At 35.5% G+C, this 23163-nt stretch overlaps 1 protein-coding gene across 2 annotated transcripts in view; it reads right to left on the bottom strand.

The window, feature by feature from the left end:
- The window catches only part of UBR5 (ubiquitin protein ligase E3 component n-recognin 5), an 83301-nt gene that overhangs the window by 42075 nt on the left and 18063 nt on the right, over positions 1-23163 (bottom strand). The window contains exons 7-18 of one of the 2 annotated variants that reach the window (XM_070940403.1): positions 21867-22026; positions 13962-14111; positions 11522-11733; positions 9546-9662; positions 8610-8720; positions 7977-8131; positions 5765-5882; positions 5210-5394; positions 4802-4911; positions 3636-3748; positions 2516-2659; positions 1544-1655 (exon numbers count right to left, since the gene is read on the bottom strand). In XM_070940403.1, coding sequence (XP_070796504.1) covers positions 1544-1655; positions 2516-2659; positions 3636-3748; positions 4802-4911; positions 5210-5394; positions 5765-5882; positions 7977-8131; positions 8610-8720; positions 9546-9662; positions 11522-11733; positions 13962-14111; positions 21867-22026 — 1687 coding nt within the window. The remainder of the gene's footprint in view (positions 1-1543; positions 1656-2515; positions 2660-3635; positions 3749-4801; positions 4912-5209; positions 5395-5764; positions 5883-7976; positions 8132-8609; positions 8721-9545; positions 9663-11521; positions 11734-13961; positions 14112-21866; positions 22027-23163) is intronic. The other variant, XM_070940404.1, reaches the window with a different exon arrangement.

Below are 23163 nucleotides of genomic sequence, written 5' to 3'. Positions count from 1 at the left end.
AGGAAATGGCCCAAGCTCCATCTGGAACCTATCAGGGTCCATCAGGCGCCTGGGGCGGAACCACCTGGTCGGTCCCACCTCCCTGCGGCGGGGTGCAGCGGTTAGAAAGTCTAGTCGAAGGAGCGAGTGGTCAGACCATGACAAGGGTTCGATGACTATATCCCCTGTATCAAGGCCACTCAACCACTGACCAGAGACAAAAACTAAGTCCAGAGTGTGTCCACCCGTGTGAGTGGGGTCATGAATTAACTGAGTAAGGTCCATGGCCGTCATGGAAGCCATGAACTCTCGAGCCACCTCAGACGTTTCGCCGACAGATGGCAGGTTGAAATCCCCCATGACTAGAAGTCTGGGGGTACCAACCGCCACCTCAGCTATAACGTTGAGCAGCTCGAGCAGGGCCGTTGCCACGCGGCAGGGAGCCAGGTACGTGATCAACAAGCCCATCTGTACTCCACGACCCCACCTCACAAAAAGGGACTCACATCCGGCTATCTGTGGAACAGTGGTCTCCCTCGGATCAAGACTTTCCTTTATAATAACCGCCACCCCCCCCGCCCCTGCCCTGAGCTCTCGGCTGATGGAATGCTCGGAAACCTGGTGGGCACATATCCACGAGGGGAACCCCCCCCTCATGGCCCAACCAGGTCTCCGTAATACCTGCCAGGTCCGCTCCCCCCTCCTGAATAAGATCGCAAATGAGGGGGGCTTTATTTACCACGGACCTGGCATTGCACGACAGCAGCCGAAGGCTCGGGCCCTGAGAGTCTGAACAGCCTGGGATACGAGAAGGGCTATGGGGACCGGGGCGTGCCACCGCTCGAAGATAGCGAGTGCGCGCCCCCACTACATGATGCGGCCCCCTGCTCCCACCATATCTGTCCCTCCCACTCAACACATTGATAGAAAAGCCCTCGACAGAATGGACTCTGATGTCCCCCTTACCCCCGGAATCTGCACCCTCCGTGGCCCCACTAACAGCTGGGCCGGACCCCTCCCCCCGTGGGTTAACCCCCAAACCCACACAACCCTCCCGCCCCTTAAAATCCCTTAAAAATCTATCAAAAAGTTTCCCTAAAAAACCACTTAATCCCCTTTTTGCAGCATGCCACCTCTCGGGGTGCCAAAGCCCGTCATAAAGGTAGGCCCTTGATAAAGTGGAGGGCCACACCTGCGAGAGGGGGGAGTCTCGCAGAATAAGAAGTTCTGTTGGCGAATACATCAATCAATCAATTAATTAATCAATCAATCAATCAATCGGGGGAAAATCAACGGCCTGGGGGTAATCAAGATAGTCCAAAGTCTGGAAAGGGATATTCAATCAATTCCAAGTCAGTAAACTCCACTGCTCTCTCACAGCAGTGGATGGAGTCTTAGGCCGCTTCGAGGCCAGATGTTAACACCAGCTGCCCTCTCACGAAAGCTGGGAAGGGCCAGAAACCGCAGTCATCGACCGGCACCATGAAAGACTTGAAATTTATCTATTATTAAACTACTATATAGATAAGCCAAGAAAGTGAGGAAGAAAAAAGTTCACACCCACCTTTCGAATCTACATTAACTGCCAGAATTTCTGTTTTTTCTGGAATACATAGTTTTTTAGGAGTTCTCTGAAAACAATCTGGAACTTTTGGCGTCCCACCAGTTTTTACCACCTGTAACAAATAAGACTCTAATTCAATTAACTTGCTGTAGCTAATCATTTCTCTCATTAAGAATGTAATAAGATTCTTCTGGAGTCTCAGCCAAGCTATTTTTTCTTGCAGGGTGACAAATAGGGCATCATGATGCTAGAAATCAATTCCTTCCCTTCATTCCCTGACATTTATTCAACATAATTGGGATTATTTGAAGTTGATCTGGCTAAAAATATAAATTTATCATTCATCATTAGATATATTCTTTTTAATGTAATCTAACAAATTATCTATCATTGTATCCTATATATATTAACTAAAAGCAAGTTATACTTTTTTGCTTATTCTGAATTTAGTGCAGTTTTATAAATGGTCCCAGGTTTTTGTTTAAAAGATAGAATTTGAGTAATTCTAAAATCTCAATTTAGCAATCGCACTCAGATTTATATACTGCTTTACAGAGCCTATACAGCCCTCTCTAAGCTGTTTACAGAGTCAGCATATTGCCCCCCAATAATCTGGGTCCTTATTTTACCAACCTCAGAAGGATGGAAGGCTGAGCCAACCTTGAGCCTGGTGAGATTCGATCTGCCAAATTGCAGGCAGCCAGCAGGCAGCAGACGTAGCCTGCAGTACTGCATTCTAATCACTGTGGCTCTTGCATCATACTTAGCTGATTTTTTAAAAAAATATAATCAAGGCTCATGAAATATAAGGTTTCATATTATCAGTCCTCCAGTTCCTTCTATTATCTGCTCATTGCTGCATCTTCTATAGTTGACATCTTTTTAAAGATGATTAGCAAATGGTAACTTGTAGCCCTTAGCAGCAAACTGCTAACCATTTAAACTGTCATGTTTTCTCATTACTACACATACTTGTAGTTCATCTATTCGGAGCAATCGGCAATCTTGAAGAAGCGAAGAGGGATCAGGATCTAAACCAGTGCTGCTTGCACAATTTGCAGTAGTAGATGTCCCTGGAAATTTTACAGCAACATAAGCACCATCCACTTTTAATACCTAGAACAAAAGTATGTAAATAGAATAAAATGAAAGACATAATGAAGTTGAAAACTTAAGTTTTAAAATATGCTAAAGATATTGAAGTTTTAAGAAATACTTTTAGCGTCAGAGATGCTGCCTACCTTATTTTTAAAGTCCCAGACAAAGTTCTTCTACCATATGCATACCACAATATTATAATACATAATTTTATTTTGCTAAAGAACATGCACTCGAGATAGCAAAACAGCACAGTGGTATTATAATCTATTTTTGCAGAAGAGGCCAATGTTCAATTTAAACATATCTTCCAGCCTCACTAAAAGCGTCTATGCTCCCAGGATTGCTCTGGGCCACCATTTTAGTATTTTATCAGAACAGATTAAAAACAAAATCTAGTATCTTACTTCACACAAAGATTCTTTCTTAATTTGTAACATAGCATGTTATCCAATATATCACTTACAGAATACTAAAGAGCTTTGAAAGTTGCCAAATAATTGCCTAGATAAATGAATGTATTTTATTTTTATGCTGCCTTTAAAGAAGTACGAAACCAAAAAGTATTCGCCACTCCCAACACATTAAAACTGCAGTTACCTAACTAAAACTGTCATGTTAAAAAATTATATGCTCAAAATGCATCAGCTATTTTGAAGTGATATATTCTAATTAAGTGGTTTGTGATAGCTACATCACTTATAACTTCAGTCTGCATATGAGAATATCTATTTAACACTAGCTCTAGGGTAGCAGAGTAACTAGAGGAAAAATATTCATCTATTTGAAATAATATTCTACAGCAGAGAAGCAGCTTGTAATGTATCTTGTTTTGATTAACGCCATACAAATAGACAGCATCTAGTTCAAAAATATTTGTACACGTCTCTGTTTCAGAGTAAAGTATTTACTGTGACAAGTTTTGATGTAATTAAAAAAAAGCAGAAAATCAATACCCAAAAGTAAACAAAAATGGAATTTGTTTTATACAAACCTTCCCAACAGGAACATTTTTAACATCTTCCACAAATACAACTTCTCTAAGAGACCACTGTTCCTCATTCACCTTCTCTTCTTCTTTTGGAGCTGGGGTAGATCTTCGCCGTTCTTGGATAAGCACAAAGAATTTGGGAGGGGGGGGAGAAGTGAGATTAAAATAAGTTTGATCATAGAAAATCTGCATATGGCTGCAATGCAATTTATATTATTTATATACAATATAATTATATTATAAACGAGTGAGATGGGCGATTAAGAAATATGAAGTATAAATAAAAATAAACTTTCTCATTAAAACACTTTCATCTATTAAATATTTTATTGATCTCTGAATCTATTCTTAAAAGGTTGGCTGCATTTGGACATAATAATAAAGCAGAACTGCTGAGAATTCTAGCTTGTTGTTTACAAGCTGCATAAACCTGAATCTTAATATTTACAGAAGTTCCATTTCAGGTTAACAACCACAGATAAAGAAACCACAGATGAAAAAAGTACTTTATACATGTATAAAAGCCCACACAACATTCTGCAATGTGTGAAATATTTCCCCCTCCACAATGTCTTCTAAGTCAAACAGTGCGGCAGCAACCTTTATTGCAGATAAAGAGGTCTTCTCTATATTTAACCCACCACAGATCTGCAAAGCCATTAATATTGGAAGAACAAGTAACTAGGCCATTTGTATATGTGTTACTCAACTGCCGCTATTCAAAATTTCCGACCAGTGGCAACAATTAAAGTAACCAGAAACAGCTGAAGAACAAAAATTTCCTGCAGAGCTACATCGATCTGACAATATCCTAATAATGTATTTTATATGTCTGATGTGGAATTCACACTGCTGGGATGAATTAGTGACTCCTACTGGCTGCAGAACGCAATGGGAGCAATTGGGCCATGTGCTACCTATAAGCAACAGGCAGAATTCAGAGCAACTGCGTCTTGATACTATATTCAAATATAGTCAATGTAATGAAGAAAATATGAAAACATCAGTGATTAAAAGGAATAAAAAAATATAAATTGATAAAAAAATTGGCATTTTCCAAATAACTGTATTAAGATTTTAAATATTTGGACATTAATTATTGATAAATTACTACAACTGGGAAATTAGTGACAATGCAATTATGAACTATTTCCTTCCATGTAACTTACTATATGGCATTGATGCACTGCTTGCTATTGAAGACGCATCACTGCAGGTAGAGGCTGGAGAAGGTGGTGGGCCCATTTCAGTTTTCACTGGTTCCTGCTTACTTTCAGGCCTAAGATTTCAAAGAAAGAAATAATTCATGTATTTTGAATCAGTCAGGCTTAGAATTTGTATTTTTATTCTGGAATTGCCATTTCATTGTTTCTTATTCCATTTACACTGTTTCTAATTTTGTTAATTTATATCTAAACCGCTTTCAAGTTAATTTATTGTAAGAAATCTCTCTTTTGGGACAGCATGCAAAAGTCATAAATAAGTAAGTCTACTTATTAAATTCAATTCTTCTCAAAGATTTTCAGCCATGACCAAGTGTATTAAAGAAGTTCCTCACAATATTTTAGAGCACTTACTTTGTCTCTGTAGTTTTATTAGCTTTCTCCATGTTCTTTAAACTTTCTGGTGACCGAAGCTGAAATCTACAGCTATCATTCATATTCCAAACAGACTCCATTAAAACACCAACTTTAGGAATTCCAGCACTAATTGAAAAGGCCACTGCACCAGCATGATAGAGAGGATTATTCCTCAAACACACCTGAAATAAAGAGATAGTGAATTATAGTAAATTAAACATCAAAAAATCAGAAGGAAAAACTGTATTTTATATATAAAAACGTGATACTGAAATACATGTTTAAATGCAAAATATCCATGATACAGTTCCCTAACAGTAAGACTCTCAGCGTGCTTAAAACTATAACTCAATCAATGATTAAGGAGAAAAGGCAGAATATATTTACTAGGCACAGTACATACTATGGATATCTGAAATTTTGTCAGTACAGAAAACAAGGTGATTCAACATAAGAATTCCATTTACAGATACTGTGACATTTTACAACTCGTTTGTAGTTCAATTTGTTCATTTTAAAAAAAATGAAACTTTTTTTTCAGCTTGTACATACCTGAGTACCAACAGTGATATTTGGCATTGAAGATATACCAGCACTAGACTTGGGCTTTTTATTTTTGGCTCTAGCCTTTTCCAGCATCTTCTTCCTTTGGCTAAAAGGAACTACACCCCTAGGAAGAAAAATACTAGTGTTAATATGAAATGGGTGTAATAAAGTAGAGTAAGAAATTAAAACAAGAGACAATAAAAAGACAAATACATCTAGCCAATAAAAGAATTTTAAGACTTAGAAAGTAAGATTATATCAGGCAGTTCCTAAAATTGTGGTTCTAATAGTTAACTGTTCACACTGAGTTAAGAATATATACTTTGAAATCTATGGAAAATATGTTAATGGAGGTCAAGATAGAAAATTAGACATTTCATATATAAAAAAAAGATAGAATGTTTTCCCAGCATGTTTCATCCACCACTCTGCAGTGTGCACTCATGATTGTGTTGCTTAAATAGATCCCTATTTTTCCCAATTTTCTTCTACCTGACGATACTCCAAGTTAGTATATTCTCTTCTTGCCTACCACTGAAAGCTTCCATTAAGGTCTTTAGTTTTCCTAAGATCCTCTCTGGCTTTCATAGTCTTCTTTCCTTAACTATTTCTATGGCTTGGTTTAATAGGCACTCTGCCCTTTGTTTCTTTCTGCCTTTCTCTTTTGCAATTATTCTTTATTTATTTCTACCTTTCTCAGGCTCTCTCTGTACAAAGTTAATGTCTTTGAATCTGTTTGTGACCTCATATTCTTCAGGAATGCTTTTGATGAGTGGTGAAATCCAAATTTTTTAACTACCGGTTCTATGGGCGTGGCTTGGTGAGTGTGGTGTGGCTTGGTGGGCGTGGCTTGGTGGGGGTGGCAGGGGAAGGATACTGCCAAATCTCCATTCCTACCCCACTCCAGGGGAAGGATACTGGAAAATCCCCATTCCCTCCCCATTCCTGGGGGAAGGATATTGCAAAATCTCCACTCCCACCCCACTCTGGGGCCAGCAGAGGTGGTATTTGCTGGTTTTCTGGACTACTCAAAATTTCCGCTACCGGTTCTCCGAACTGCTCAAAATTTCTGCTATCGGTTCTCCAGAACCTGTCCAAACCTGCTGGATTTCACCCCTGCTTTTAATGTTTTATCTCATTGGAACCTGATCCTTTCTAGTCTTTTTTAGATTTATGTGAAACTTCTGTGATCAACAGCAGATGGTCTGATCCTCAGTGAGCATCTGACAGCATTTTGCAGTTCAGCAGACAACTGTTCCATCTGTGACTATGTAAGATGCAATTCTGTTAGATTATGATGCTGTTTATTTGGACATTTTGGATACAGCCATCTTCTGAGCTTCTGAAATAAGTTAGCAACACACAGCCCAAATTTATTTCCAGAAATCTATTAGACATTGTTGAGCATACTGGGGGTTCCTAGTCTTGGTTTTTCAACATTTTTCAATACATGTGTCCAATTTTTGAATTAAAATCCCAATAATTATTAAAGCATGTTTGGTGTTTGATCTATTACCTGTTGTAATCTTTAATGGAATTAATCAAGCACTTCTCTCTCTTTCTCTCTCACACACAATAAACCTACTGTCTTTTAGATAAATTGAGACTATAACTCCTAACATTCCATCTTCCTGACCAATAAAAATTAGAAACTTGCTGTAGGGGAAAAGATTTTGGTTCCCAAACTGAAGGCAGCATTAATCTTTCCTTATTGTTTGTTACAACAGTGTTTTATTTCATTAATAGATACAAACTTTTTATTTTTAAATTTAAGGACTGAAAGGCAGAATAATATAATCTCAATCAAGTAAATATAGGTTGTGGTATCATATGCCACTTTAAGCATTCAGTCAGAAATCCAGTATTCAAATTAATATCTCTTAATCACAAAATCATCCTTTCTCCCTCTTTCTCAAGATAGCCTGACTCTCAAGCCTATATGAATACAGCAAATAAAATTATCTAAGAAAGGTATTTTCTTCTAGTTGATTAAAATAAATGGGGAAGTATGTTGTTTTGAATTGGGCAGCCTTACAATTGTAATAAATCAGATTAAACTCAAAGAAGGTTGGCATCTTTTTAATCATGTTTTCACCTACTGCTTTTCCAACAAAAAAAACCCTCTTCAAATATAAATACATAAGCTGATTGCAGAGATTTTTTGTTCTTTGCAAACATATAAGTATATTTAAAACTTTGAATAGAAATATACACTTACCACCAATATAAATTATTCTCCAACTGAGCACAGGTATAAAGAGCACAACAATGCAGTGAAACTATCCTTTCTCCTTGAAGTTCTGAGTAGATCTGTGCAGTATGTTCTAATTTAGAAGCTACAGAACTCAAAGTTTCATCTACCCAAGTAGCCACCTGAAAGGAAAAAAAAAGAATAGTGATCAGATAGTTTCATTTCAGAATCTTATTTTAACCAATAATTACTGGCAACTCTTTAATACCCAACATAAACAATCTGTTACCATCAAGTTTGAGATGAAATTTTAACAAAAAAATTTAAAGAATTTTTTTAAAAAAATAATTTTAAGAAGCAAGTTTTGAGGGCTTTATTCAAGGCAGAAAAAGCCCAATGTGGTTTTTATTAACTTTCTATAGCTGCTTTTCCTTCATCTTTTTTTGTTAAAGAAGTTTCCCTTTTACTTAACTACTGTATTTCTGTACCAATTATACAGCTTTGCGTAGTTGATAACAATTAAAACCCTTAATCTTGCATTTAAGTTTTAAAATGAATATAATTGAAATTTAATAACACTTTTAGAAAAATTACTACTAGAATGATAAAAAAAACTAATACAAACTAGAAAAAGAAAATGTTTTCTCAAATGTTTCATACCTTATTGTTTTCAGTAGCAACAGTTGCTCTAATGCTATTTGCAGAAAGAAGAATGATCTTCTCATTTGTCAATCCCAATGATCCTGCACGTGGATGATGTATTGATGGATTCTTTGGAAACAAAACCATGAGACAGTATATTATGAACTCATCAATGAACTCCTGGCATTACTTTCCTGCCAAGGGTCAACTAAAAAGCAGATTTTATCCCATCCCAATTTTATCTTCAAGAACAGCAGCACACTTTTTGCCATGAAAGTGATTTTCTTCTATTCAAGTAAGACAGAGAATTACAAGTCAGAAAAGGCCTCCTCTTAAAAACTCATTGCTATCACTGCTCCTTCTAACTATGCTGGATGCCAAATCATTCCACTTATTGCACAGCACCAGCTAGATTTTGGTCACACTCTGATGTAATCATAGAACATTAATTTTTATTAAATATATATTTGATAGCATTAAACAGAATTGATTGCCAAGAAAATAAACAAATGGATCACTGAACAAATTACTCAAGGCACAAATGATCAGATTAAAATTATTATACTAGGGACACCTTATACAAGGATCTAACTTTCTGGAGACGATAAAGCTGAAAAAGGTAAGAGGAGGGAAAGAAAAGAAGAGCTCAACCAGCAGTAAGATGGATGGAATTAATTACATGGCAATCGGTACACCACTGGAGCATCTGAAAAACCAAGCTGAGACAGATCATCATGGAGAAAATCTATGTCAGGGATGTCAAACTCACGTTGTCACAGTGGCCTCACGTGACATATCGGGACTTTTTTCCCTTCGCTAAACCGGGCAGGGGCGGGGCCAGCACATGACACATTCAGCCCACGAGTTTGACACCCTGATCTATGTGATCACCAAGGGTCAATACTAACTTGATGACAAATAATGAATCAATCAAACAAACATAATTGTATGTACCTGTGTATTTCTGTATGGTTCAGATTCACTCCATTTCCACTGATAGAGCTCCCCTTTACTGCTCACTGCCACCAATTCAGAATACAGAGCACCAATAGAAATAAATTTCATTCCATCCTACAAAATCAGATAAGTTTAAATGTTCAACGTTGTCATAATTATATATTTAATGTACACCTTGATGTTATCACACAGGAATACCAAGATAAGAAATGTGTATCTGATTAAATAAAAATTTGTCAATCTGCAAAGACTGAAGCTGACTGATAAAAATGATACTTTGTCTGTAAAATCAGGAAAGACTTTTCTGCACAGCTTTTTATTTAGTCGATTGAACGCTCATACATGCGCATCATCCATATCAGAGTGGACTGAGGAAGTTTATAAGTATCATTAATTACTATTTAATACAATTCTACAAAATTGCCTCCTTCCTGATAAGGTTAGCTTACATTAGGTAAATAAAAATAATGAAAGGTAAAACAAAGACAAAGGATTTTTGTCTTTCCTCTCAGTCTCAAGGAAAAACAATCCCAGGCTGACAAAGGAAAAAAAAACATATAGAAAAACTGAAAAATAATTAGCTAAGTTTCCCAAAAGACATAGTATACCAGATGCCAAAATTAATGGTCTAGCCCAGGGGTCGGTAACCCGCAGCTCTGGAGCTGCATGTGGCTTTTTCATCCGTCTGCTGCAGCTCCCTGTCGCCGGTCGGCTCCACAATTGATAGGGCTTTCAGTTAGGACAAGTAGAGGAAAAAGGACACTGCGCTAGGAGAAGACTCTATGGTGGGGGAACCAGACTTCCGGTCGGCAGAGGAAAAAGGACACTGTTCTAGAAGGAGACTCTATGGTGGGGGAACCGGACATCCGGTTGGCTCCAGAATTGAACGGGGGGCTTCCAGTTAGGACTTTTGTGGCTCTTTGAGTGTTTAAGGTTGCCGACCAATAGTCTAGCCAAAACTAGTAGCATGTTACATTTAACCTGTTTAAGGCAGTAGAGGTAGTCCTCAATTTACAACCACAATTGAAATATGAAACCTCAATTATTGAACAAAAAGGTGTAAAGCGAGACACCTGATTGCAGTCATTAGGGACTCTCCCAGATCATTAAGTGGATGGAGCAAAAGAGCTGCTTGCAGAATTCATCTCCCCAATGTACCGAAAGAAAATGCTCTGGCAGGCTACAGAAATGGAGCTGTGATCTTCAGGGTCTAAGCTCTGTTTCTCGACCCTACTGGAGGAATTCATCTCTTCTCCATGCATAGAAAACTGCTCTGATGGCTGCAGAAACGGAGCTCAGATCTTTCAAATCTGATCTCCATTTCTGCAGCCCTTTGGTTCCCCCCACCTCGGCAGGCAGCTCTTTCTCTCTAGAAGTGCTGCCTGTGGATCTCAGCTCCACATAGAGTTGAGATTCTCTCCCAGCAAGCACCCTCAAAGAGTGGGGAGGGAATCTCAACTCTATGGTAGTTTGCAACCTTCCCTGCTGGTTTCCTACTGATTTTCTGGGGCAGGTGACAGGGAAGATTACAAATGGTGTTTACATACATGATCATGGGTGCTTGGCAACTAGTTGTAAGTGTAAACAGGTTGCAAAGCAGCAGGCTGTGATCACCTGACTGGGAGGGGAGTTTACGAGTGTTGGAAGTGCTTTATAGGCTATAAAGCACCCTATCTGTGGCAGATGGAACTTTAAATGGCTGTTAAACAATTGGTTGTAAGTTGAGGACTATCGGTACATGAATTGTCCTCTCATTAAGATCAATATTTATGTATGTATGTATGTATGTATGTATGTATGTATGTATGTACGTATGTACATATGTACGTATTGACCATTAATTAAAGATTAAGCAATGCTAACCGCATACAGGTAACACAAGCAGACAGCGTATTTTCAGACTGTTAGAAAGAGAAGAAATGTAATATATAGTTAACACATCTTTTATATTAATTTTTTTAAAAAATCAGTACCTTATCTGGCCACCACTGCAAATCTTCTCCTAATGAGACTGGGCTTTGGACAGGTGTATTCTTCTTGTCAAGGTTTGGCTCTCCTTCTTTGCTTGTAGAGCCTCTTTCATTATCAAATGAGGCTCCATCAAGCCACCTTCGTTCACGCAAACGTAAAACGGACTCACGTTCACGCAACAGCTCAGAGTCTCTCTCTAAGGGAAGAAGGAGAACTGGTATGCAATTGGGTCACACCAGTGGGATAAAAGTAAGCCACTCTCTAGTAAAGACCCTTCAGGATGCAACTAACAGCAATTACAATCTATTATAAAATATAAACATCAAAAAGGCATGCAGCACTCAAAATATTAACCCTTTCAAGCATATGTACTATTATTGCCCAAATCATTTAAAATGTAAGAATGATACTCAAAATCTATTTCAGACCCAGGAAGCTTCAAGCTACCTAAAATGAATTCATTTTTAAAAATATATCATTGGATATATAGAACAAGATAAAAAGTGTTTGTCAAAATTTGTAGTACCATATGCAAAGAGTATATTATGGGTGATGTATCAAACGGTAGAAACAAAATAAAACCTAGTTTCAACTAACAAGGATTTGAAGAGACTTTTAATCTAGCAAAAAAGGAGTGTTTATTAGAGAGTCTCAGCAGTTCCCCCACCACCTCTTGAAAGGTTAACACACAATCCTACAGTGTTGTAAATTTGCTAATCCAACCTGTTAAACAAAATATATAGCACTTGATGTGATTTTTTTAAAAAAAGTTCAAGAATAAAGTTGATTAAAGGAAAATTTTGAAATCAGAAAAGTTCTAGAAAGATTTTTTTAAGGAAAATGTTCCTTACCAAAATGCTTTCCCTTCAATTGGCCTACAAATTGTCTAAAGCCAGTACGCCAGTTCTCTCATACAATTAAAATGTTAAGTCAGGTAATCAAACTAAATATCCAAGAGAATATATACATGGAAAATAAGGATTTTTCATCTTAACATAGAAATAACCTTAGAAAGGAAAAGGGAAGGGATTTAAGAAAAATCAGAGGATGAATATTTATACATGCACATAATGCATTTAAACTATATTACTCCTTATTTAGTAACATTCTTAATCAAAACATGCCTCCTTTCTTTTGCCTTACTTCTTTACTCTGTCTTCTATCACTGTCATCTTATTCTCCACTTCCTTCAACAATTGGTTTAAAAATGAATGTCCATCTAGCTTTCTTATAACTTCTCTATTACTAATGTTTTGACAATTTTTTTCCTCTTAATCAGACCTCACAGTTTATTTGACTTCTAATGAGACTATAATGAGGAGGGTTAGGAGAATGTGCATTAAAAAGAAGTAGTGGCATGTATATAATTCTAAGATTGTCCCGAAGACCTATGCATATATAGATAAGGCCTTTGGTTTTAATCTTCACTAGCATGAGTAAGCAACCCATTTCCCTTCAACTGTGATTTTCATAATTTCTGACTGTTTGCCCTACTGGCTAGATTTTATGGGAATTAAAATAAAGTAAACAGACTTCAAGATGTCTACCCTTTTAGAAGCTTCATAAATAGCACAATGAAGCCATATATGATAATTTGGAAAATCACCTTATATTCACAATGTACAGCAACCATAATAATTTTTTTAACTAACTTAACATAATGCACTAAATATTTATGCATGTGAATACTAAGAGAAATATTAAATGGGTAGAATGAAATTCAAGAATGATTTGTAGCAGAGGTTGGATTAACAACTGATAAAATGCTCTGGACAAAGTACTAGTTCTTTTGAAGGAAGCACCAGATCCAGTATTGGATTTCATATATTTTCAAATCTTACTTATAATTTGTTTTTATGCAAAATATTCTGTAGCTGCTATTTCTATATCTATATGCAAAAAAAATTACTAGGCTTAATATATTTTAAAGTGTCACTGATACTATATTTTGCAAAGAAATTATTAACTATCTGAGTGATACATAACTTTCACTGCTACCCATCTGAACACAGGTAGGTTTTCTATATTTGCTATAAAATTATGCCTCCATATCAGAGAAGGCAGAAAATTCTCTATGTACCAACTAATTTTAACTTATTCTAAAGTAAACAAGTGATCTTCTGGGATGTTTCAGAAGAGAATAAGTTTTTAGGCCAATCCTCCATAAGTCTTTGTTTAAAAAATACTGGCTTCGGGCAGACAATTTTAAAAGCCTCATGCACATTTCATCTCTCAAGACATTTCAAACATAATACTAGTAATTATTTTGTAATTTACTAGAATATTTTTGAAATGTTACAACTTAGAAGAAAGTTTTTAATTGTCTATATTTAGAATAGAAATTGCACACACAAATCTAAGACAGAAATCACCAGCATGTGCTATAACTAGTACTGCACAGCAATACTACTTATTTACAAAGAAAAAAAGGTGCAAAATTACCTCGGGACGAGCTTAGCCTGGAAAGTGATGAGCGCCGAAAGGATGGATAACCAAAGTAACTAATATCTTCTGAAAACATAGCATCAGCATCAATAATGACACTTGGGTGAGCAGAATGTATGTCAGCATCCAGAAGAGACATAAGATCCTCTATAAGAGGAGACAAGGATCTGAGGTAAATTATCAGCTACTTGAAAATAATCTAGAAAGACCATCACCAAACAAGACAAATCCACCAACAAAACTGATCTTTTCTTCCAATTCCCTAACATATAAATATTTTGCCTACTGCTCACATTTCAATCAAACAAAATATCCTAGAATGCTAATCCAATGTTATCTACTGTATATCAACTGCCTGCTTGCTGCTTCAAGCCATTAAATCTAACCTCATCCTAAGAACTCAAATGTTAGACAAAGCTATGAACAGTTAAGCAATATAAAGAGATCCTAAATCGTTCCAGAAAACAGCATGTGAAATGCTTCCTTCAAAAGAAAAGAAAAAAAAAGGAAGAAAGAACCTCTAATTTTATCTAAAACTAAGACAATTGTTACCTAAACTGAAAAATGTCATTTTAATGGAGTCTACAGATGACTATGCAAAAATACATACACATATCTCCTGAAGAAAATATTTTATGAGACTACATTTATGGTATCAAGTTAACTGAAGCATTGATAGGGCAGGAGAGTGTCCCAGTTTTGAATCACAATCTTGGCATAAAATCTCAGCTGTTGATAGAACAAACAAATGCTCTCCCAGTAATAGCTTTTTTTTTCTGCCACTTTCTATTAAATTTAATTTCCAGCAGGGTAAGAAATGCTGCCTAAACTGTCAGCAGGCGCAGTTAAGTTTATCCAGTAAAACTCAAGCTTTATAAATTCAACAACTTGCATTTTAATAGACTCCTAACCAACAGCTTGCCACACGTAATCCAGCTACAACAGACACTATTTTATCCTTACTCACCTGTCGCTTTAATTCCATGACCTCACTATGATATCATGTGCAATTCTTTTATTTCCCATTTCTTTTTTACCATAACTGAATTCTTAGCTGTCAAGTATTATCTGTCTGACCCTTGCTACAATAATCCTTCAATTCAAATAACCTGACTCTGATTTTTACAGATCAATATACAATATAAATATTTATGTTCCCTATTTTCCCATGTCCATCATTACTGTATTTCTTCCCAGAAACCATGTCCTATTGCCCTATTTTAAGAAAACACTGGTTTATGCAATCCTTTCAGCGTCCATCCAAGAATTACACCACAATGGAGCAGTACCTCAATAACTTTCCACTTCTCCACCTATGGTATCCTATAGGAAATATATTGCGTTTCTGAATTATAAACTACAATTAGCAACTAAGAGCAGGAAGATTTGCTTTTAAATGCATCTTAGCTACTTTTCCATATCTTATTAATGAAAAAATCAATTACTTTTTTATAAACAGGTTAGAGGTATGTGAAGTTTCACAAAAGAAGCTCTAACCATTAGCATTTAATTCAAAAAAAAAAATCCCACATATTTACTAAATGAAAAAAAGGATAATTTCCAGCACCTTAGTTCCTTTCTTCCTAATTTAAGCTTCTCATCAGAGTACTGAATAATATATAATTCAATCCCCCTTCATACTGACACCCCCCCCAAGAAGAATTGGTTCTTGCTTTCCAGTAACTATTTAAAATGCTCTGTGAATCATCTTAGAACATCGCATTTCAGAGCTATTACTTTTCTTATACATTCATGCTCGGAGTCTGATTTATCCATTTTGAAACTGCAAGGCAAAATACTACAGCAATACAGTAACTCTATCATCTTAACTGCTAAGCAGAATCAGATTTAGTTAGCTAAATGAGTGGGTACCTGGAAATATCAGAGTTGTAAACTAGACTAAGAAGTTGGGGCAGAAAAATCCTAGATGGCAGCAATAACAAACCACTCTGTATTGTTGCCAGGACAATTATATGATCATTTCCATGCAGTCACCAGTAATCAAATATAAGTTGGAGCTTTTACTTTTACATGCATACAGATAGGCAACTCACTAAATGTTTGCCCTCAATACTGTTAATAATATCGATAAATTATAATTATAACGTATATAATTATAATGTTCCTTTTTTTATGAACTCAGTGCTAAACATCTTCAGAGCTGTCGTGGATCTCCAGGCTGTAAAGCACTGGATATAGTGTAGCAGAATAAGATGGTAACTCTGACAAGATGGTGTTACATTGATTCTGTAGGCTGGATTCAGGATGGAGATTGTAACCTGTTCTTTCACAGGCCTATATTCCTCCTTAAGTAACACATTTTCAGCCCATGGGTGCTCAGATGATAGACAGCCATGTAACAACTATGGCAATTAGGTTTTTCATTAACTTCAGCTGATAAATCCTGAAGAAGAAAACCTAGATTTGGTTATTTGTGGGATGATAAGCTTAAGGCAAGATTAATTCTTGGGGTGATGCAGAAATTTCAGCTAGACTGGAATATAGAACCAAATATGCTAAAGATTATCTGTTTATGTTTCCACATTACTCTAACATTGAAACTGCTTTACTATTTGCTAATTGCTTTGGGGTACACAATATAGAATGCCTATTTCCACAGGGCCATATATGCATTCTTTGGTCATGTCACACTCCACAAGACTGACAAGGTCAGGAAACAAGTACCATGTGGAATTCTGAAAAAATTGTAATGCTAGTAGACTAACATAAAAGAAATTTGAAAACTAAACAAAGTTATTCTCTCATACAATTTATACATAGTGTAATTAAGGCAAAGTTATTCCTAGTCTCTTTTTCATACTTCCCCATTCCTTTTCTCTAATGGGCTTGTTTCTTCCCTTAACTGTCTTGCTCTTCTATCTGTTAGATATTCCATCAAAGATATCAATCCCACCACACACAGCTGAAAATTCAAATCAATTTGTTTTGCCCATTGCAGACCCATATTATAGAACTGACAATCTGACAATAGTACCTACCCCCCCAGTATTACATTTTAGGGTGCTGTTTAAAATATAGTTAGACATCTCTATATATTGTTTTTAATATAGTGTAATGTATATATTTACTGTGTCTTTGTGCCCAGAGCTATTAAGAAGGTAATTAGTATATAAGTATTTTAAATAAGCAAATGGAATTCATATTATTCACTTTAATAAAAACTAGACTATCATTCATATAATATATATTAATTCACCATAATCTAAAAATGTTTATTACAATTTAAAAATAAACCAACCTTTTACTGCTTTCTTTTGTAATCTTACATACCTGGGCAAGATATTTCACTCTATAAAAAGGTTGTACAAATTTATGTTGAGAACTAATTAATGATCCTATATTCTTATAAAATTTTAAGAAGTTTGTATTCAGTTTCCTTGAGCAGTTGGCAAATTGGACTCTCACCAAGAACCTGAATAAGACATATACTGCAGTCTTTCTTTACATTCATCCAAAATTTAAGCTTTTTCGTATAATAGGTATACATCTACGATTCAAATACACGATTATTAAGAATCCAGATCATTTCCCCATTTCAATAGAAGAGAAATATTTAGCTGTGGAGTTCTTGGTGTTCTCTGAGCTTGGTGGTTTATTTGTAGAAATTTCATTACCTGACTAGGCAATCATCAGTGCTAGTGAGTATGGGGATTGCTCCCTACTGTTTATATACAGTACTTGTCCTAGCAATATTGGTGGAGGTGTGGTTTTCTCCTTGGCAATTCCTTGGTCTTTTTTTTTTATCAAAGTTTTTTATTTTTATTTTTTATCAACATATTTAAATGTACAGTCTTTTGTTCATCATTAATCATTATTCATTCATCTTATTCTTTAACTTCCATTTGCTATTTAGTTGTTCGGGTCTGCTCTTCTACCATCTCCTTTCTTTATTTTAATACAACCTTTCCTTTTCTTCTTCCCTTCTCTCTCCTCTTCTATCTCTTTCTATTTTCCTCATTCCTCCTCTCGTTCCCTTTTCTACTTCCTCTTCTCTTTCCCCTCTCCTCTCTTCTTCCTCCCTTTCTTACCCTCTCTCCTACTCTTCTTTTCCCCTTCTTTCTTCCCCTCCTTTTCCCATTCTTCTTTTCTTCTCTTCTCACCTCCCGGCAATTCCTTGATCGAGGTATTGCTTTCTGCTTGACTGTTTGTCTGATGTTAACCTCTGTTTATCTGGGTTCTGGCTGAAGGAGATGATATGTTCTGATCTCTTTATTTCTTTATACCTTTATATATGGCATTACCATTTTTTTAAAAAATTAATTGTATGATAGCATAGCTGCTCAGCTACCCTTGTGTTTTTAGAATTTCAGAAAGTTTTTTTTATTACATTTAAACTGAAGGGGAGAGTCACTAGCAAAGGGACTCAGACAAGTAATGTTCTCTTCCAGATCTGTAATTAGGAGCAATTCTAAATCTAATAAAATATACTGAAAATGAATCTTTCTCCGTCATCTATCTGAGAGGTATGTCTTCTGAATTCTACTTAGTGAAAACTAAACAAAAAAGTACTGTAGGATAATATTAACTCTGCCTTATGCATTATTTAACATGCTATTTAAGTGAAAATCATATTAATATCTCCCCAGTACAGTTGCTAAAGTGATATGATTTTGAAAGCCATTTGGTAACAAATGGAGCTATACTGTAGTATTGATTATAAGTATAAAATGTTCTGGAAAAGAAAATTGGTCAATTCATCAGAAACAGAATTATAATACTGTGTAAGACTAATGATAGATTAGACTTAAATTGCCCATAAATTTGACCCTCAAGAGGGGGCCAAACACAAGCATTCAACAAACAAACAACTACTGCCTTAGAATTTAAACGGGTTTTTAAATGATAATAAAATAGCTACTCCAAAGTTTTTTCTTAAATTACTACTTTGCCTCAGATGTCATACACATTTGCTACTGAATACTGCAGTCAGAATTCAAAAGTTTTGTATAAGCAAAACAAAATTACAGCTTGGCATAACCATAAAGCAGAATTGTGGAAATGCTTATGAAAAGCAAGAGAACCTTAGCAATCAACCAGCAAGGCTTTTAACATCTGCTTTTAAAAGAGCAATTTATCTCACTTAGCTTTATAGAATTTTTTCACACAAATATTTTCTGACATTGACATAGCTTTGGCAATTCTCTTATAGCCAGAAAGCTTTTAAACTACAAAAATGATTTTAATTTCTCGTTCTCACTGTACTGATTGTAATATTCCATTTTAAATGTCATATTTTGTTTTACTACTATAAGGTGTCATATATTAAGCAGAAAAGTAGGGTATAAATTTAATCATCATCATTTTCACTGACAGCATCTTGTCAGTTAGGTGACTTAGCTGCAGATTTCTCTGTAAGTGAGCATCTCTAACAAACTAACTGTCACTAGCTTAGCAAAGTGTAGTCTGATATGTAAATGTATACGTTTTCATCTACAAAGAAGAAATTAAAGAAAGAAGATATGGGCTGTTATTAGTTTCTTAATAGCTTCATTCTCTGGTTTCTCCCAAAACCAGAATCCATTGTTGACATGTCGTGCTATCCCTGAGTAACGAGGCACAGAAATTTCTTTTCCCACATAGTTTCCATAAGTTATCAGCAGGTACTCAAGGATGTGTTTATCATTACAGCAGCTATATTTATTTGCATAAGGATTTTTATTCCAATCTTCTAATTTTACACACTTATAGCTTAGTACAGGAGTGGGCAATTATCGCCTTTTTACGACCTGTGGATTTCAACTCCCACGATTCCTGAGCCAGCATGACTGGCTCAGGAATTATGGGATTTGAAGTCGACAAGTCACAAAGGGGCCTATTCTGGCTTAGTAGAATATGTGAGGTGATTCTGTAAAAATCACTTTGATTTTCTTTTATTGAAATGAACAAAAACAGATTGAAAAACACCACTGCCAATGTGAGCATATTAAACTATGAAATGCTTTTTAATACTTCCTTTTTAAAACCAGCAGTATATAAAATTCCATAAATAAATTATGTGCAACCAAGGCATTAAATTATGTATCTCTAGCATGAGAAATAATAAATTGCCTTAAATTAAGATCTGTTCTACCATTCAACTTGCTGAAATGCAGGACACCATACAAATCAAACTAACTAGTCTTAAAAAAAGCTTATTAGCAGCATTGATAAGTCATCTATGAAATGCATTGATGATTATATGATTGTGTTTGTCCCCACTATAGGGAGGAGGGTTCTGGAGTTTTATATTGTTGGTTTTTTAATCCTATCTGCTACTGGAGTTATAAATAAATAAATAAATTTGGAAGTTAAATTTCTTATTATGATGTTAATAAACTAAGAAAAGGGACATTTCAACAAACATAAGGATGAAAACGTAAGAAATGGATGATAGGTAGTCCTTGACTCTCACAATTAACCCCAGCATTTCTGTTGCTAAACAAGACAGTTCTTAAGTGAATTTTACCCCGTTTTACAACTTTTCTTATCACAGTTAAGTGAATCACTGCAGTTCTTAAATTAGTAACATGGTCATTAAGTGAATCTGGCTTCCCACTGACTTTGCTTGTCAGAAGGATACAAAAGATGATCACATGACTCCAGGACACTGCACCCTTCATAAGTATGAGTCAGTTGCTAAGCGTCTGAATTTTGATTACGTGACCATGGGGATGCTGCAACAGTTGTAAGTGTGAAAAACAATCTTTTCGGTGCTATTGTAACTTTGAATGGTCACTAAGTGAATTGTTGTAAGTTAAGGACTACCTATATAATAATTGATCAAAAGTAATATATTAATCAACTAGAAAACCACTAGTTAGTAGAATCAGTAGTAGAATAGTAACATTCTAAACCTCGCACAGTGGCAATTCATACATTTAGGTGTGCATTTTTTTATTTATTTAATCAATGGGAATCTCAAGGCAAGTCTCATATGGTTATTTAGTCTTATATGGCTAAATATTACGACACAGAAAATAAGCCTTTGTCTAATCATAACCACATTAATTTCTTCCCCAGGCATTTCTTATCCTTCAGAACTACTATTCCATTCGTTTTCAAAAACACAATATTTAAACTGCAAATGATTTATTCTAAAAATATTAATATTAAGCTAATTCTCTGGTTATTAAAAGTAATATAAAAATGCCTTCCTGCTTCTTGTTTTAGTATAATCTCTTTTCCTCAACAATTTCTATTTCAATAGAGGTCTGCTTTAGAAAGTAATTGTGAAGAAATAAACAGGATATAAAGATTTATTTTTGCATGCAGTGTGCTTTGTTAAAGTATTTATTTCTAAGTCGTACATAATCTGTGGCACAAAAACAAACACTAATTGTAGGTTTATTTATTACATCTCAATGCTGTCTTACTCCCAAACATTAATCTATGCAATAGTTACATGTTTTGAACCAAGTTACTCAGGCTCTTTCTTGACTTTTTTTTTATTTGTAAATATTAGAAACTTGTTTCAGTATGAATTGTTTAATAAAAACCTTTCAAAGTATACTGTAACTGTATCAATTAAGATGCTCAAAATATGTACATTCTTATAACACAGAATTTTAAATTGAACATTAATACAGATGACCTCCAGAGTCCCTTACATTTCATGATTCTGTGTGGCGTCTTCCTGCACTAGGCAGTATTTTGGACTATTTGAATCCTAAAATTCCTTTCAACCCTCATATTTGACATATTCACTCCAATGATAAAAGTAATAAAAAGCTGGCCTGATTTTGCCTTACCTATTCTTTTTGTTCTTTCTTCCAAAACACCAATATTTTTTAGAAGAGAATGTTAATTATTTATAAATATTGCAGAATGAATATCTACAAAACACTTATAAGAGCTTAAAATGATTTTTTTAAAAAGGAATAAGAAAACATTTCCCACACAAACCTCCAGGAAGGTAGGATTCACTTGCTGTATCATCACCATCGTCACCATCCTCATCATCACGACTCAACAAGTTGTTCACCGCAAGATTAACATCAAGATTTGTCCGTTGAAGCTCTCTGATAATTACACTTCTAGATTTTCCTTGTAAAACAACTTGTGCCTATGCAAAACAGAATGCATGCGCACATTAAGCTGAATAAATGATTCTCAAGACAATTCCAATTTACAAAAAAAAAATATTCCTCAGAAATTAAACTGAATGCTACAAATAGGTTAAAAAGTAAATACAAGATCTTAGTGCAATTAAAATTGTGCAACAGAAAATGCAAGTGAACTGTGGCAAAGAGAAACTTAAATCTGCCAGATCCCTTCCTGAGAGTTCCACCTATCCCTACTCTCTCCACTTAAATTCCAACATGTCTGGTTGTGGTTATTCTCCAAATGAATGAGTTCTACCCAGCCATGTAGTTAGCAGAATGGAGATGGAGAAGATTAAGATGAGAAGATTCCCTTACTCCTTTTCATATAGAATCTGGTCAAGTCATCAAACAAAAAATCCCTCTTCCTTAGTCTAGTTCTAGGGCAATGATGGCAAACATTTTAGAAACCGAATGCCCAAACTGCACGCACACACGCACCCAAACAGAAAAGTACACGCAACTTTTCCATTAGTTTATTTTTATGGCAACTATTCTTTTCAAGATGAATTACAGAGGCAAGGTAAAGATGCTGACTGCAGAAAATCAACAAGCTTTTGGAAAGAAGATGTTCAATAAGAATTTTAATGGTCTCTTTCACTATAAATATCCCAAGAGTCACTTATACAGTGACTTGGAGGTAAAAGTAGTTGGGAAACATGCAACTGCCTGCTCCATTGTGAATCCTGGATATAAACCTCTTTGTCTTGGAAGATTTGTCATACATATACTCTTTATGACAAGAGTGTATGATTACAATAGCAATTATCACTGGAAATACTGCAGTAAGAAGATATTTTAAAAAGCCTGAGTGATAAGTTATGTTATTGGCAAGCAAAACTAGTAGACATACCCTGAAAGATATTCAGTAACTAGTCTAATTTTCAATTGTTTCCAATTCTGTCAATGGAAATTTCTTATTTCAATCCATACTAAATATCAGTTCTTGAACTTACAAGCCCAGTACTATTAGATGTCAGACTGAGGGAGAACTTGTTCCATTATCTCTCCCTCTCCCTCCCTCATAGAGAGAGGGAGAGAGGCTTCAGTTTCTTTTGCCTGCCTGCCATTTTCGTTTTGCTTGATATGCAGCATATGCT

Source organism: Pituophis catenifer, unplaced genomic scaffold (genome assembly GCF_029215685.1).
Source record: "Pituophis catenifer annectens isolate HBS135680 unplaced genomic scaffold, rPitCat1.0.hap2 SCAF_3, whole genome shotgun sequence".
NCBI classification, from domain to species: Eukaryota; Metazoa; Chordata; class Lepidosauria; order Squamata; family Colubridae; genus Pituophis; species Pituophis catenifer.
The sequence above is the reverse complement of the archived record's forward strand: the minus strand, read 5'-3'. Positions and strand labels throughout refer to the sequence as shown.